The 17,835-nt window shown below is 43.6% G+C and overlaps 1 protein-coding gene and 1 non-coding gene across 2 annotated transcripts in view; both read right to left on the bottom strand.

Moving 5' to 3' along the window:
- Window positions 1-13,286, bottom strand: part of LOC106583711 (calcium/calmodulin-dependent 3',5'-cyclic nucleotide phosphodiesterase 1B) — a 38,603-nt gene extending 25,317 nt beyond the window's left edge. The window contains exon 1 of the mRNA XM_045705066.1: window positions 12,996-13,286. Coding sequence (XP_045561022.1) covers window positions 12,996-13,048 — 53 coding nt within the window. The 5' untranslated portion in view covers window positions 13,049-13,286. The remainder of the gene's footprint in view (window positions 1-12,995) is intronic.
- A 3,597-nt stretch (window positions 13,287-16,883) lies between these two features.
- On the bottom strand, window positions 16,884-16,978 carry trnav-uac (transfer RNA valine (anticodon UAC)). Its single transcript has 2 exons — window positions 16,942-16,978; window positions 16,884-16,921 (listed from the first exon to the last, which is right to left on the bottom strand). It is a non-coding gene; the product is annotated as a tRNA-Val (tRNA).
- Between the last annotated feature and the right edge of the window lie 857 nt (window positions 16,979-17,835).

The raw sequence follows: 17,835 nt of genomic DNA, 5'->3' as shown, positions 1-17,835 counted from the left end.
GATGGAATGCTCATAGAACGCTGATAGAATCCAGATGGAATGCACATAGAACGCTGATAGAATCCAGATGGAATGCTCATAGAACGCTGATAGAATCCAGATGGAATGCTCATAGAACGCTGATAGAATCCAGATGGAATGCTCATAGAACGCTGATAAAATCCAGATGGAATGCTCATAGAATGCTGATAAAATCCAGATGAATGCTCATAGAACGCTGATAAAATTCCGGTGGAATGCTCATAGAACGCTGGTAGAATCTAGATGGAACGCTCATAGAACGCTGATAGAATCCAGATATTCCATCTGCTCATAGAACGCTACCAGGAGACAGGCCAGTACATCAGGAGATGTGGAGGAGGCCGTAGGAAGGCAACAACTCAGCAGCAGGACCGCTACCTCCGCCTTTGTGCAAGGAGGAGCAGGAGAAGCACTGCCAGAGCCCTGCAAAATGACCTCCAGCAGGACACAAATATGCATGTGTCTGCTCAAACGGTCAGAAACAGACTCCATGAGGGTGGTATGAGGGCCCGACGTCCACAGGTGGGGGTTGTGCTTACAGCCCAACACCGTGCAGGACGTTTGGCATTTGCCAGAGAACACCAAGATTGGCAAATTCGCCACTGGCGCCCTGTGCTCTTCACAGATGAAAGCAGGTTCACACTGAGCACGTGACAGACGTGACAGAGTCTGGAGACACCGTGGAGAACGTTCTGCTGCCTGCAACATCCTCCTGCATTACCGGTTTGGCGGTGGGTCAGTCATGGTGTGGGGTGGCATTTCTTTGGGGGGCCGCACAGCCCTCCATATGCTCGCCAGAGGTAGCCTGACTGCCATTAGGTACCGAGATGAGATCCTCAGACCCCTTGTGAGACCATATGCTGGTGCGGTTGGCCCTGGGTTCCTCCTAATGCAAGACAATGCTAGACCTCATGTGGCTGGAGTGTGTCAGCAGTTCCTGCAAGAGGAAGGCATTGATGCTATGGACTGGCCCGCCCGTTCCCGAGACCTGAATCCAATTGAGCACATCTGGGACATCATGTCTCGCTCCATCCACCAACGCCGCGTTGCACCACAGACTGTCCAGGAGTTGGCAGATGCTTTAGTCCAGGTCTGGGAGGAGATCCCTCAGGAGACAATCCGCCACCGCATCAGGAGCATGCCCAGGCGTTGTAGGGAGGTCATACAGGCACGTGGGGGCCACACACACTACCGAGCCTCATTTTGACTTGTTTTAAGGACATTACATCAAAGTTGGATCAGCCTGTAGTGTGGTTTTCCACTTTAATTTTGAGTGTGACTCCAAATCCAGACCTCCATGGGTTGATAAATTGGATTTCCATTGATTATTTTTGTGTGATTTTGTTGTCAGCACATTCAACTATGTAAAGAAAAAAGTATTTAACAAGATTATTTCTTTCATTCAGATCTAGGATGTGTTGTTTAAGTGTTCCCTTTATTTTTTTGAGCAGTATATAATGCAAATCTGAACTTTTTCTCTGGTGTGTTACTAGTTGGTGCTTCAAACTGACTCTTGACACCACAAGTGTTTCACTACATTTCTGTTATAAGGCCTATCCATTATGGTCTACAGTTACTAATTCAAGAATATAAAAAAACACATGTAGCTTATAACGCGCTGGATCAAACACAACACAACCCAGGCTAAAACTACAGCCCCCCCGAGGCATAATACTTTCACAGGAAATAAAATTGACAGGGAAATCAGTAACACTAACTCACATACTATTGCTCTGACCTCATATGCCAATCTTAGAACATAAAATACCCCCCGAGTAGACTACACTGCACTTCAAGGGTTCAAAAACAACCACTGGCATTTGAAAATTGATTTCAGGGATGGTGATAATCCATTTCTCATAAAATAGGGTTTATGAGTGTTCAAGTTCGCGCTTAACAACTGAGCTGTCTGCTCATAAAGCTCTATGAATGTTGTTATAGATGCATATGAGCAGCTATTAAGATCTATCCTGCATTATAATGCGTTATGCACAGCATGTAATTAGAAGGCATTATGAAGAGGTTAGTCACAGTGGGACCACAATCACTTAATTTCTAATCACAGTAGCACTGTGAGCCAACAAATGAAGACGGCGCCAACTCAGTGAAAGTGACATGAGACGATTGTGTGTTTATCACACGTCGGCGAGGGGGTTCTGAAAGCTGTCCGGTCATAAAAATAGCAGGCATGGGAATGCTGCGACACAGCGGGAGGGCTTCATGCTTGATGGTGAATTTAGAATAATCTGTTTGATAATGTGACTGCTTTGTTGTGGATCAAAGAGGAAGGAAAACATGCGTTTAATGTACCGTCTGAGTTTCATGAGATACATTACCAGCTGTAGTATATCAGGATGTAGAGTAACCTCAGTAGAGTATGTACAGTAACCTCAGGATGTTACAGTAACCTCAGTAGAGTATGTACAGTAACCTCAGTAGAGTATGTACAGTAACCTCAGGATGTTAGAGTAACCTCAGCAGAGTATGTAAAGTGACCTCAGTAGAGTATGTACAGTAACCTCAGTAGAGTATGTACAGTAACCTCAGTAGAGTATGTACAGTAAGCTCAGGATGTTACAGTAAACTCAGTAGAGTATGTACAGTAACCTCAGTAGAGTATGTAAAGTAACCTCAGGATGTTACAGTAACCTCGGTAGATTGACAGAGTCAAAAGCCTTGGGCAGGTCGATGAATACGGCTGCACAGTACTGTCTTTTATCGATGGTGTTATGATATCGTTTAGGACCTTGAGCATGGCTGAGGTGCACCCATGACCAGCTCGGAAACCAGATTGCATCATGGAGAAGGTATGGTGGGATTCAAAATGGTCAGTGATCTGTTTGTTAACTTGGCTTTCGAAGATTTTCAAAAGGCAGGGCAGGATGGATATACAGTGGGGCAAAAAAGTATTTAGTCAGCCACCAATTGTGCAAGTTCCCCCACTTAAAAAGATGAGAGAGGCCTGTAATTTTCATCATAGGTACATGTCAACTATGACAGACAAAATGAGAAAAAAAAATCCAGAAGATCACATTGTAGGATTTTTAATGAATTTATTTGCAAATAATGGTGGAAAATAAGTATTTGGTCACCAACAAACAAGCAAGATTTCTGGCTCTCACAGACCTGTAACTTCTTCTTTAAGAGGCTCCTCTGTCCTCCACTCGTTACCTGCATTAATGGCACCTGTTTGAACTTGTTATCAGTATAAAAGACACCTGTCCACAACCTCAAACAGTCACACTCCAAACTCCACTATGACCAAGACCAAAGAGCTGTCAAAGGACACCAGAAACAAAATTGTAGACCTGCACCAGGCTGGGAAGACTGAATCTGCAATTGGTAAGCAGCTTGGTTTGAAGAAATCAACTGTGGGTGCAATTATTAGGAAATGGAAGACATACAAGACCACTGACAATCTCCCTCGGTCTGGGGCTCCACGCAAGATCTCACCCCGTGGGGTCAAAATGATCACAAGAACGGTGAGCAAAAATCCCAGAACCACACGGGGGGACCTAATGAATGACCTGCAGAAAGCTGGGACCAAAGTAACAAAGCCTACCATCAGTAACACACTACGCCGCCAGGGACTCAAATCCTGCAGTGCCAGACGTGTCCCCCTGCTTAAGCCAGTACATGTCCAGGCCCGTCTGAAGTTTGCTAGAGAGCATTTGGATGATCCAGAAGAGGATTGGGAGAATGTCATATGGTCAGATGAAACCAAAATATAACTTTTTGGTAGAAACTCAACTCGTCGTGTTTGGAGGACAAAGATTGCTGAGTTGCATCCAAAGAACACCATACCTACTGTGAAGCATGGGGGTGGAAACATCATGCTTTGGGGCTGTTTTTCTGCAAAGGGACCAGGACGACTGATCCGTGTAAAGGAAAGAATGAATGGGGCCATGTATCGTGAGATTGTGAGTGAAAACCTCCTTCCATCAGCAAGGGCATTGAAGATGAAACGTGTCTGGGTCTTTCAGCATGACAATGATCCCAAACACACCGCCCGAGCAACGAAGGAGTGGCATCGTAAGAAGCATTTCAAGGTCCTGGAGTGGCCTAGCCAGTCTCCAGATCTCAACCCCATAGAAAATCTTTGCAGGGAGTTGAAAGTCCGTGTTGCCCAGCGACAGCCCCAAAACATCACTGCTCTAGAGGAGATCTGCATGGAGGAATGTGCCAAAATACCAGCAACAGTGTGTGAAACCCTTGTGAAGACTTACAGAAAACCTTTGACCTGTGTCATTGCCAACAAAGGGTATATAACAAAGTATTGAGATAAACTTTTGTTAATGACCAAATACTTATTTTCCATCATAATTTGCAAATAAATTCATAAAAAATCCTACAATGTGATTTTCGGGATTTTTTTCTCATTTTGTCTGTCATAGTTGAAGTGTACATATGATGAAAATTACAGGCCTCTCTCATCTTTTTAAGTGGGAGAACTTGCACAATTGGTGGCTGACTAAATACTTTTTTGCCCCACTGTAGGTCCATAACAGTTTGGGTCTAGAGTGTCACCCCCCTTTGAAGAGGGGGATGACTGCAGCAGCTTTCCAATCTTTGGGGATCTCAGACAATACGAAAGAGAGGTTGAGTAGGCTAGTAATAGGGGTTGCAACAATTTCGGCGGATAATTTTAGAGAGGGTCCAGATTGTCTAGCTCAGCTGATTTGTAGGGATCCAGATTTTGCAGCTCATTCAGAAAATCAGCTGTCTGGATTTGGGTGAAGGAGAAGCGGGGGAGGCTTGGGCAATTTATAGACCTATATCCATCCTGTTATACTGTTATAGACCTATATCCATCCTGCCATGCCTTTCTAAAATCTTCGAAAGACAAGTTAACAAACAGATCACTGACCATTTCGAATCCCACCGTACCTTCTCCACTATGCAATCTGGTTTCTGAGCTGGTCATGGGTGCACCTCAGCCACACTCAAGGTCCTAAATGATATCATAACCACAATCGATAAAAGACAGTACTGTGCAGCCATCTTCATCGACCTGGCCAAGGCTTTCGACTCTGTCAATCGCAGCATTCTTATCGGCAGACTCAATAGCCTTGGCCTCTCAAATGACTGCCTCGCCTGGTTCATCAATTACTTCTCAGATGGAGTTCAGTGTGTCAAATCGGAGGGCCTGTTGTCCGGACCTCTGGCAGTCTCTATATGGGTGCCATAGGGTTAAATTCTCGGGCCGACTCTCTTGTCTGTATATATCAATGATGTCGCTCTTGCTGCTGGTGAGTCTCTGATCCACCTCTACGCAGACGACACCATTCTGTATACATCTGGCCCTTCTTTGGACAATGTGCTAACAAACCTCCAAACGAGCTTCAATGCCATACAACACTCCTTCCATGGGCTCCGACTGCTTTTAAATGCTAGTAAAACTAAGTGCACGCTCTTCAACCGATTGCTGCCCACACCCTACCACCCGACTAGCATCACTACTCGGGACGGTTCTGACCTAGAATATGTGGACAACTACAAATACCTAGATGTCTGGTTAGACTGTAAACTCTCCTTCCAGACTCGCATTAAGCATCTCCAATCCAAAATGAAATCTAGAATCGGCTTCCTATTTCGCAGCAAAGCCTCCTTCACTCATTCTGCCAAACATACCCTTGTAAAACTGACTATCCTACCGATCCTTGACTTTGGCGATGTCATTTACAAAATTGCCCTATCACTACTCAGCAAACTGGATGTAGTCTATTACAGTGCCATCCATTTTATCACCAAAGCCCCATATACTACCCAACACTGCGACCTGTATGCTGTCGTTGGCTGGCCCTCACTACATATCCGTCGCCAAACTCACTGGCTCCAGGTCATCTGTAAGTCTTTGCTAGGTAAAGCCCCGCCTTATCTCAGCTCACTGTTCACCATAGCAACACCCACACGTAGCCCGCACTCCAGCAGATATATTGCACTGGTAATCCCCAAAACCAACACTTCCTTTGGCGACCTTTCCTTCCAGTTCTCTGCTGCCAATGACTGGAAAGAATTGCAAAAATCTCTGAAGCTGGAGTCTTATATCTCCCTCTAACTTCAAGCATCAGCTGTTTGAGCAGCTTACCGATCACTGTACCTGTACATGGCCAGTCTGTACATAGCACACCCGACTGCTTCATCCCCATATTATTACTTACACGCTTGCTCTTTTGCACCCCAGTATCTCTACTTGCACATCTGCACATCTATCACTCCAGTATTAATGCTAAATTGTAATTGTTTTCGCATCTAGGGACTATTTATTGCCTACCTCCCTACGCTTCTACATTTAAACATACTGTACATAGATTTTTCTGTTTTTCTTTTGTGTTATTGACAATACGATTGTGTCACGACTTCCGCCGAAGTCGGTCCCTCTCCTTGTTCGGGCGGCGTTCTGAGGTCACCGTCCTTCTAGCCATCGTCGATCCACTTTTCTTTTTCTGTTTGTTTTGTCTTTGTCTTACACACCTGGTTTCAATCCCCCAATTACCTGTTCATTATTTAACCCACTGTTCCCCCATGTTTGTTTGTGAGTGATTATTTATATGTAGGTAGATCCGTTATTGTGGGCTCTGTTTTTGTATTACATTTATTATATGTTGAGTAAAATATGTTTATTTACTCTTATCTGCTGTCCTGCGCCTGACTCCTATACACCAGCTACACATAGACCTCCTGACAGTTTGTTTATCCCATGTGTAACTCTGTGTTGTTTTTGTCGCACTGCTTTGCTTTATCTTGGCCAGGTCGCAGTTGTAAATGAGAACTTGTTCTCAACTGGCCTACCTGGTTAAATAAAGGTGTAATAAAAAAATAAAAGTTGCTGCAGGGGGTGCTGAGATGTTGGCCGGGGTAGGGGTAGCCAGGTGGAAACCATGGCCAGCCATACGAAAATGCTTATTGAAATGATCAATTATCATAGATTTATCGCTGGTGACAATGTTTCCTATCCTCAGTGCAGTGGGCAGCAGGGAGAAGGTGCTGTTATTCTCCATGGACTTTACAGTGTCCAAAAACGATTTGGAATTACTGCTACAGGATGCAAATTTCTGTTTGAAAAAGCTAGCCTTAGCTTTCCTATCTGACTGAGTATAATGGTTCCTGACTTCCCTGAAAAGTTGCATATTACGGGGGCTATTTGATGCTAATGCAGAACGCCACAGGATGTTTTTGTGCTGGTCAAGGGCAGTCAAGTCTGTGGTGAACCAAGGGCTATATCTGTTCTTTGTTCTATACGTTTTGATGGGGCATACTTTTTTAAGACGGTGAGGAAAGCACTTTTAAAGAGCAACCAGGCATCTTCTACTGACGGGATGAGGTCAATATCCTTCCAGGATACCCGGGGCAGGTCAATTAGAAAGGCCTGCTCGCTGAAGTGTTTTAGGGAGCGTTTGACCGCGGACCCATTATGCACGCAGGCAATGAGGCAATGATCACTGAGATCCTAGGTTGAAGACAGCAGAGGTGTATTCGGAGGGCAAGTTTGATATCTAAGACGGTGCCCATGGTTACGGATTTAGGGTTGTACCTGGTAGGTTCCTTGATAATTTGTGTGAGATTGAGGGCATCTAGCTTAGATTGTAGGATATCCGAGGTGTTAAGCATGTCCCAGTTTAGGTCACCTAACAGTATGAACTCTGAAGATAGATGGGGGCCAATCAATTTACATATGGTGTCCAGGGCACAGCTGGGGGCTGAAGGGGGTCTATAACAAGCGGCAATGGTGAGAGACTTGTTTCTGGAAAGGTGGATTTTTAAAAGTAGAAGCTCCAATTGTTTGGGCACAGACCTGGATAGTATGACAGAACTCTGCAGTCTATCTCTGCTGTAAATTGCAACTCCGCCCCTTTGGCAGTTCTATCTTGTCGGAAAATGTTATAGTTAGGGATGGAAATTTCAGGATTTTTGGTGGCCTTCCTAAGCCAGGTTTCAGACACGGCAAGGACATCAGGGTTGGTGGAGTGTGCTAAAGCAGTGAGTTAAACAAACTTAGGGAGGAGGCTTCTAATGTTAACACGCATGAAACCAAGGCTTTTACGGTTATAGAAATCAACAAATGAGAGCGCCTGGGGAATGGGAGTGGAGCTAGAGGCTGCAGGGCCTGGGTTAACCTCTACATCCCCAAAGGAACAGAAGAGGAGTAGGATAAGGGTACGGCTAAAGGCTATAAGAACTGGTCATCTAGTGTGTTCGGAAACAGAGAGTAAAAGGAGCAGATTTCTGGGTGTGGAAGAATAGATTCAAGGTATAATGTACAGACAAGGGTATGGTAGGATGTGAATACAGTGGAGGTAAACCTAGCCATTGAGTGACGATGAGAGGTTTTGTTTCTAAAGGCACCATTTAAGCAAGGTGAGGTCACAGCATGTGTGGGGGGTGGAACAGAAGGGTTAGCTAAGGCATATTGAGCAGGGCTGGAGGCTCTACATGGAAATAAGACAATAATCACTAATCAAAACAGCAATAGACAGGGCATATTGACATTAGGGAGAGGCATGTGTAGCCAAGTGATCATTGGGTCAAGTGAATAGCTAGGCGAGCTGGAGTCACGGTGATTCAGACAGTTAGCAGGCTAGTAGATGGGCCTTCGGGGGACGTCACAATGGAAAAGTCTGTTGAAACCCCCTTGGGTGGTTACGTCGGCAGACCAGGCGTGATGGATCGGTGGGGCTCCGTGTCGGCAGTAAAAGGGTCCAGGCCAATTGGCAAAATAGTATTGTAGCCCAATAATTGGCTGATGGACCTCTTCAGCTAGCCGGGTGATGGGCCTAGCTCCAGGTTAGCTCCAGGCTAACTGGTGCTTGCTTCGGGACAGAGACGTTAGCCAGGAGTAACCACTCGGATAGCAGCTAGCTAGCTGTGATGAGCCGATGTAAAGGTTCAGAGCTTGTGGAAGGAATCCGGAGATGAGGAAGAGAAAAAGCAGTTGATATGCTATGGGTTGATATCGCGCTGTGCAGACTGGCAGGAATTGACCGGGCTGAGGCTGGCTGATGTCCGAGTTAACGGTGATGACCGCTAGCAGTGGCTAACTGACTACTAGCTAGTAGCTAGTTAGTTGGCTAGCTTCTGATGCGGAGTTCCGGTTCTAAAGTGTAATAAATTGCAGATCCGTACCACATTGGGTGAGGCGGGTTGCAGGAGAGTATGTTCAGTCCGTAGATGGAAATTGAGATTAAAAAAAAAAATATATATATATATATATATATATATATATTTAATCCGAAGAAAAATATATATACATGGGACGGGACAAGACAAACAGACGTCCTACTGCTACACCATCTTGGAATAAGGAGCAGTGAGGAGCAGTGTGGAGAAATAAGGAGCAGTGAGGAGCAATAAGAAGCAGTGAGGAGCAATAAGGAGCAGTGAGGAGCAATAAGGAGCAGTGAGGAGCAATAAGGAGCAGTGAGGAGCAATAAGGAGCAGTAAGGAGCAGTGAGGAGAAATGAGGAGCAGTGAGGAGAAATGAGGAGCAGTGAGGAGCAATGAGGAGCAGTGAGGAGCAATAAGGAGCAGTGGGGAGTAGTACAGGGAAGCGTGGCACGTCCGTTCACTCCGAACTCCAAACTAAACACTTCAAGGTTATGCATATCATCTGTTAAAATAAAGGTCTCACAACCACATTGCAAAGCGGAGAACAGCCAATTGTGGAGCCAATAGACAGAGGGACGGACCGACAAAGAAACCAACAAGCAGACAGATTCATGAAACAAAAGCAGTTTCAGTCCGCATGCCATACAGAGAGAGATGTGTCCTCAGACCTTGACGCAGCACATATGTTACAGTATGTACAGTAATCTCAGTACAGTATGTACAGTAATCTCAGTACAGTATGTTACAGTAACCTCAGTACAGTACGTTACAGTAACCTCAGTATGTACAGTAACCTCAGTATGTACAGTAACCTCTGTATGTACAGTAACCTCAGGATGCTACAGTAACCCCAGTATGCACAGTAACCTCATGTTACAGTAACTTTAGTATATACAGTAACTCAGTATGTACAGTAACCTCAGGATGTTACAGTAACCTCAGGATGTTACAGTAACCTCATCATGTTACAGTAACTTTAGTATATACAGTAACCTCAGTATGTACAGTAACCTCAGGATGTTACAGTAACCCCAGTATGCACAGTAACCTCATCATGTTACAGTAACTTTAGTATATACAGTAACCTCAGGATGTTACAGTAACCTCAGGATGTTACAGTAACCTCAGTATGTACAGTAACCTCAGTATGTTATAGTAACCTCGGTATGTATAGTAACCTCGGTATGTACAGTAACCTCAGGTTGTTTCAGTAACCTCAGGTTGTTTCAGTAACCTCAGGATGTACAGTAACCTCAGTACGTACAGTAACCTCAGGATGTTACAATAACCTCAGTAAGTACAGTAACCTCAGTATGTTATAGTAACCTGAGTATGTACAGTAACCTCGGTATGTACAGTAACCTCAGGATGTACAGTAACCTCAGTGTGTACAGTAACCTCAGTGTGTACAGTAACCTCAGGATGTTACAATAACCTCAGTATGTACAATAACCTCAGGATGTTACAATAACCTCAGTATATACAGTAACCTCACGATGTTACAATAACCTCAGGATGTTACAATAACCTCAGGATGTACAATAACCTCAGGATGTTACAATAACCTCGGTATGTACAGTAACCTCAGGATGTTACAATAACCTCAGGATGTTACAATAACCTCAGGATGTTACAATAACCTCGGAATGTTACAATAACCTCGGTATGTACAGTAACCTTAGGATGTCACAGTAACCGCTGTATGTCACAGTAACCTCAGGATGTCACAGTAACCTCTGTATGTACAGTAACCTCAGGATTTTACAGTAATCTCAGTATGTACAGTAACCTCAGGATGTACAATAACCTCAGGATGTACAGTAACCTCAATATGTACAGTAACCTCAGTATGTACAGTAACCTCAGTATGTACAGTAACCTCAGGATGTTACAGTAACCTCAGTGTGTACAGTAACCTCAGTATGTACAGTAACCTCAGGATGTTACAGTAACCTCAGGATGTTACAATAACCTCAGTGTGTACAGTAACCTCGGGATGTTACAGTAACCTTAGGATGTCACAGTAACCCCTGTATGTCACAGTAACCTCAGGATGTCACAGTAACCGCTGTATGTCACAGTAACCTCAGGATTTTACAGTAACCTCAGTATGTACAGTAACCTCAGGATGTTACAGTAACCTCATCATGTTACAGTAACTTTAGTATATACAGTAACCTCAGTATGTACAGTAACCTCAGGATGTTACAGTAACCCCAGTATGCACAGTAACCTCATCATGTTACAGTAACTTTAGTATATACAGTAACCTCAGGATGTTACAGTAACCTCAGGATGTTACAGTAACCTCAGTATGTACAGTAACCTCAGTATGTTATAGTAACCTCGGTATGTACAGTAACCTCAGGTTGTTTCAGTAACCTCAGGTTGTTTCAGTAACCTCAGGATGTACAGTAACCTCAGTATGTACAGTAACCTCAGGTTGTTTCAGTAACCTCAGGATGTTACAATAACCTCAGTAAGTACAGTAACCTCAGTATGTTATAGTAACCTGAGTATGTACAGTAACCTCGGTATGTACAGTAACCTCAGGATGTACAGTAACCTCAGTGTGTACAGTAACCTCAGTGTGTACAGTAACCTCAGGATGTTACAATAACCTCAGTATATACAATAACCTCAGGATGTTACAATAACCTCAGTATATACAGTAACCTCACGATGTTACAATAACCTCAGGATGTTACAATAACCTCAGGATGTTACAATAACCTCAGGATGTTACAATAACCTCAGGATGTTACAATAACCTCGGTATGTACAATAACCTCAGGATGTTACAATAACCTCAGGATGTTACAATAACCTCGGTATGTACAGTAACCTTAGGATGTCACAGTAACCTCTGTATGTCACAGTAACCTCAGGATGTCACAGTAACCTCTGTATGTACAGTAACCTCAGGATTTTACAGTAATCTCAGTATGTACAGTAACCTCAGGATGTACAATAACCTCAGGATGTAAAGTAACCTCAGGATGTTATAGTAACCTGAGTATGTACAGTAACCTGAGTATGTACAGTAACCTGAGTATGTACAGTAACCTCGGTATGTACAGTAACCTCGGTATGTACGGTAACCTCGGTATGTACAGTAACCTCAGGTTGTTACAGTAACCTCAGGTTGTTACAGTAACCTCAGGATGTACAGTAACCTCAGTATGTACAGTAACCTCAGTATGTACAGTAACCTCAGGATGTTACAGTAACCTCAGTGTGTACAGTAACCTCAGTATGTACAGTAACCTCAGGATTTTACAGTAACCTCAGGATGTTACAGTAACCTCAGTGTGTACAATAACCTCAGGATGTTACAGTAACCTCAGGATGTTACAGTAACCCCAGTATGCACAGTAACCTCATCATGTTACAGTAACTTTAGTATATACAGTAACCTCAGTATGTACAGTAACCTCAGTATGTACAGTAACCTCAGGATGTTATAGTAACCTGAGTATGTACAGTAACCTCAGTATCTACAGTAACCTCAGTATCAACAGTAACCTCAGTGTGTACAGTAACCTCAGTGTGTACAGTAACCTCAGGTTGTTACAGTAACCTCAGTATGTACAGTAACCTCAGTATGTACAGTAACCTCAGTGTGTACAGTAACCTCAGTGTGTACAGTAACCTCAGGTTGTTTCAGTAACCTCAGGATGTTACAGTAACCTCAGTGTGTACAGTAACCTCAGTGTGTACAGTAACTTCAGTATATACAGTAATCTCAGTGTGTACAGTAACCTCAGTGTGTACAGTATAATCCCTTACTGCCTACCTTTTCACAGACAGGAAAAGTTAGTAAGTTTCAGAAATTCATTGCTACTCACTTTTTCTCTCCCTTCTCTTACCTGGAGATAGGTGTCTGGAGGTGTTTCTTCCTCACTCTCACCAGCTCAGCCATCCAGCCCACAGTAAGGCAAAACCTTTACAACCCCTTATAGCCCACAGTTATACACTGCCTGCACAGCCAAAGGTACTGTCTCTTCAGCCCTAAGCTCAGGCGCAGTGACACAGAGAACCGAGACAGAGACTCTCCAGAAAATACTAGAAAGCAAAAAGTTCTCTCAGATAGCCTACTGTTCAACTGAACCACCCAAAGTTCTCTGTCCCGAGAAAGACTTCTGGTACACCCCAGCCTGCGTAGCCTGCACCCACATCTGAAGGGACCTAGCTGAACTGTGATTGGTCCAGGCCAAAGTGTGTCAGTTCTGTCAATGCTGTGAAAGGAAGCAGGGCTGGGCTGGAGGGAGGGATAGAAATAGAGAGGGGGGGGGTGGCCGAGGCAACCTCACTGGTGGGGTGTTGACTGCTATGCTTTCAAGGCAATGTGTGTGTGTACTCTAAACCCCAATGAGAATTTTCCACTGCACTGGCAAAGCACAGACCAATGTCTTGTTCACTAGAGCCTGTGTGATAGAATGACCAAACCAAAATAAACCAATAAAAACTGTCCTGGAAAGTCACCCACAACAATTCTCCGCAGGCTAACTACTACTCGACTACCCAGAAAAACAAAAACCTTACAGGCCAGGTCAAATGAAAACATACAACCTTAACCCGTGGTTATTGACTCAGGTTATGTTAAAAAATGGCATCACTGGGAATAATTTCTCCAACACATTACAACACAGTGTGGCAGTTTGTTTGAATCCTGCACATTTCTCAAAACAACAACAACAACATGTCAGATGTGGAGGCTGAAACTACAGTATTATCTGGTATAGTGTCATCTTCTCTACCCACCTTCATCTCCTTCTCTTTCATAGCTTTCATGCAAAAAATCTAAGAGATTCTAGTCACTTACAGTACAAGATCAGAGATGACATTCAATTCATTTTTAACTTGGAGCACTGCTGGGGCATACATACATCATGTATAGCTTCAATTCATTAAGCCTCACTTTATAACTGTGAGGCTGTGAGAGCTGTCTGGTGACGTCACTGGGGAAATGCAGCAGAGTGACTTTCCCTGGTTGCTTGTCTAGCTTGGTGGCTGGGTCACTCCCATGCTCTTTGACTTGCCTCTTCATTTCAGAGCGTATGACTGCATTTCATTCTGAGAATTGTAAAAAAGGGGGTGGGTTCTACTAAGAGAACAAATATAATTGTTTTAAGATGGTCATACCATGGATCATTTAGCGATTTGGTTTTGAATTGTAGGACCCCTTTAGGTATACAAAAAATATAGAATTTGTGCTCCACTACTATAGCCCATAGAAACACCACTGTATAACACAATCATAAATGCCAAAAAGGACAGTCAAAAAATGTATCAGAAGGAATAAGGTTTTGAAGTGTCTGTCCTTTACCTATGAGATGCAAGAAAGATCAGGAAATGATTTTGCTTTTAAGGACACATATTTAACCCCTTATTTTTGTTGGCACAAAACTATCTCCATACTTCCATTCATTTGTATGGGTTACCTTCAGATGAGTTTCGTGACACTTGTAGCGAGCAAAACGACAAATGGTAATTTTTCGTGAGAAGAGATTATCGGCACATCTCATGGTCTGACAAACATCGCTGTGGCTCGGCCACCTTCCACTGAAGATGTGGAAGGCCGATATATACGGATTTTGCTAGGGATTTTTTGTATTATGTTACTGAGATTGACGCACGTGTGCATCAATAGACTCTTAACAATTAAGTCGATTCAGAGGTTTCAATTTCCATCTGTTTGTCAGAGGCGTCGATGAAAGGTGACCAAAACACAGCGGGTATAGTGCTCATCATCTTTTATTATTAATAAAGTGAACACTTAAACGAAAACAACAAACCGACAATCAACAGTTCTGCACGGTACACGGACTATACAGAGAGCAACCACCCACAAACCCAAAGGAAAAAACAGGCTGCCTAAGTATGGCTTCCAATCAGAGACAACGAAAAACACCTGCCTCTGATTGGAAACCATACTCGGCCAAACATGGAAAAAGAAACATAGAAATAGAAAACTAGAACCAAAATACCCTAGAACCAAAAAACCCCAAAACACACAAAACAAACACTCCCTGCCACGCCCTGACCATACTACAATTACAAATGACCCCTTTACTGGTCAGGACGTGACACCGTTTTTTTTTTTTTACATTCAAAGGCAATTTTAATAAGTTGGTTGTTAAATGTTTGATATGTTGCCAAAAATTACTTTACGCTTTGGCATCAGGGTGGTTGTGGAAAATCTTCACCATCGCAAGGGGAAAAAATGCTAAAAAGGATAATGAATCTTTAACCGGATATAATGACTTAGTAGAAGTATTAGCCCACTGGCCAAAAACTGGTTGAATCATAATTGTTTCCACGTCATTTCAACAACAACAACAAAAATATGTGTGATGAGGATGCTGAATCAACGTGGAAAAATGACAGGATTTGAAAATAGTAATCAACGTAAGGAAATTTTGTATTTTTTACACCAAACGTTTAATCTAAATCCTATCACATAGTTACTTTTTTTTGTTGATTTCTTATTAGTTGAAATTTCAACCAATTGTAATTCAAAACTAGAAGTTGAACTGACCTCTGTGCCCAGTGGGAGAATTAAAAACTGAGAACCAATCAAACAGCAGAGTGGGAGGAGTCTTCCAGTGTTCATTAGCCAAGGATTCTCAGTGTCTTTTGATTGCATTTAGAATGATTGATCTGATTTAATAATGACTGCTGGACGTCCACTTCATCTAGTCTAGATTAAACCTCTTCATCTTGTGTAGATTAAACGTGTTAGTCTGGTCGTGTCCACTCCTCTCCTCCCACTGAGTATCTCTCTCTCTCTCTATCCCTATTAACTATATCAACCACCACCTCTGGTCTCTCACCACCCAGGAACTGATCTCAGAGCAGATGTAATTCACTGTGTATTTCCTTGTATTGCAGAGACTTGAATTCTTACAGTATCTCTATAAATCCCAGAGACACGGGAACCTTTAGTCCCAGTTTAAAAATGTTGTGAGGATTCAGCATTATCAGGAGCAGTTTGAAGATTCAAAGTAACTTTACGTGCAAACTGCAAACAGACAATACATTGTCTCATCTTATATTTAAACATGAATCACCAACAGATGATACATGTGTAATTTAACATTATCTTATCTAACATTATCCATTAGGAACCACTACCTACAACCTTGCCTACCATTATGAAACAATAGCATAGTTCTATTATGGCTTTGGTTCTTACCGTTTGAAATTTGTCTTCCATGTCTCCAGGCGGATGTCAGAGTTCGATATTCTAGCCTGCATAGCGTGGTTCCTGGCTGTTGCTGCAGAGGTTGGAGTGTGTGTGTGAGATTGTGCGTGTAAATGTATATCTGGAAGGTGTGTGACAGAGTATATGTGACGTGTGTGAGTATGTGTGTCAGAGGTCCTGCGCCATAGAGATCTCCAGCTCCCCAGCTCTCAGCAGGTGAGCGTCTATACCAACTGTGTCACCAACACTACAAGCTGTGAGTCTTTATGAAAGCCCATTTTTCCATCAGTGACAGTCATCAGTGCCTCGGGACATAGCAGAGCAGTCACTGTGGAGTGCAATAGGAGGAGGATGTTTCCTCAACAAGGCCTCACAAGGAGCTAGGAACAAGGCCTCACAAGGAGCTAGGAACAAGGCCTCACATGGTGCAAGGAACAAGGCCCCACATCAAATCATTTTTTTTACATTTTAGTCATTTAGCAGACACTCTTATCCAGAGCGAATTAGAGTAGTGAATGTATACATATCATACATTTTTTATTTTTTTGTACTGGCCCCCCGTGGGAATCGAACCCACAACCCTGGCGTTGCACACACCATGCTGGCGTTGTAAACACCATGCTCTACCAACTGAGCCACAGGGCAGATGTATATATTATTGGTCACATACACATGGTTAGCAGATGTTATTGCATTAGCAGCTGTCTCGTGCTTCTAGTTCTGACAGTCCATAATATCTAACATGTAATCTAACAATTCCACAACAAATACCTAGTACACCCCTCTGTGTTAGTGACGGCTGTTTAACAGTCTGATGGCCTTGAGATTGAAGCTGTTGTTCAGTCTCTCGGTCCCCGCTTTGATGCACATGCACTGACCTCGCCATCTGGATGATAGCGGGGTGAACAGGCAGTGGCTCGGGTGGTTGTTGTCCTTGATGATCTTTTTGGCCTTCCTGTGACACCACCCTCTGGAGAGCCTTACGGTTGTGGGCGGAGCAGTTTCCGTACCAGGTGGTGATACAGCCCAACAGGATGCTCTCAATTGTGCATCTGTAAAAGTTTCTGAGTGTTTTTGGTGACAAGACAAATTTCTTCAGCCTCCTGAGGTTGAAGAGGTGCTGTTGCGCCTTCTTCACCACGCTGTCTGTGTGGGTGGACCATTTCAGTTTGTCCGTGATGTGTACGCCGAGGAACTTAAAACTTTCCACCTTCTCCACTGCTGTCCCGTCGATGTGGATAGGGGGTGCTCCCCCTGTTGTTTCCCGAATTCCATGATCACCTCCTTTATTTTGTTGACATTGAGTGAGAGGTTGTTTTGCTGACACCACACTCTGAGTGCCCTCACCTCCTCCCTGTAGGCCATCTTGTCGTTTTTGGTAATCAAACCTACTACTGTTGTGTCGTCTGCGAACTTGATGATTGAGTTGGAGGCGTGCATGGCCATACAGTTATGGGTGAACAAGGAGTACAGGAGGGGGCTGAGAATGCACCCTTGTGGGT

The sequence above is a fragment of the Salmo salar genome, chromosome ssa22 (genome assembly GCF_905237065.1).
Source record: "Salmo salar chromosome ssa22, Ssal_v3.1, whole genome shotgun sequence".
Taxonomy (NCBI): Eukaryota; Metazoa; Chordata; class Actinopteri; order Salmoniformes; family Salmonidae; genus Salmo; species Salmo salar.
The sequence above is the reverse complement of the archived record's forward strand: the minus strand, read 5'-3'. Positions and strand labels throughout refer to the sequence as shown.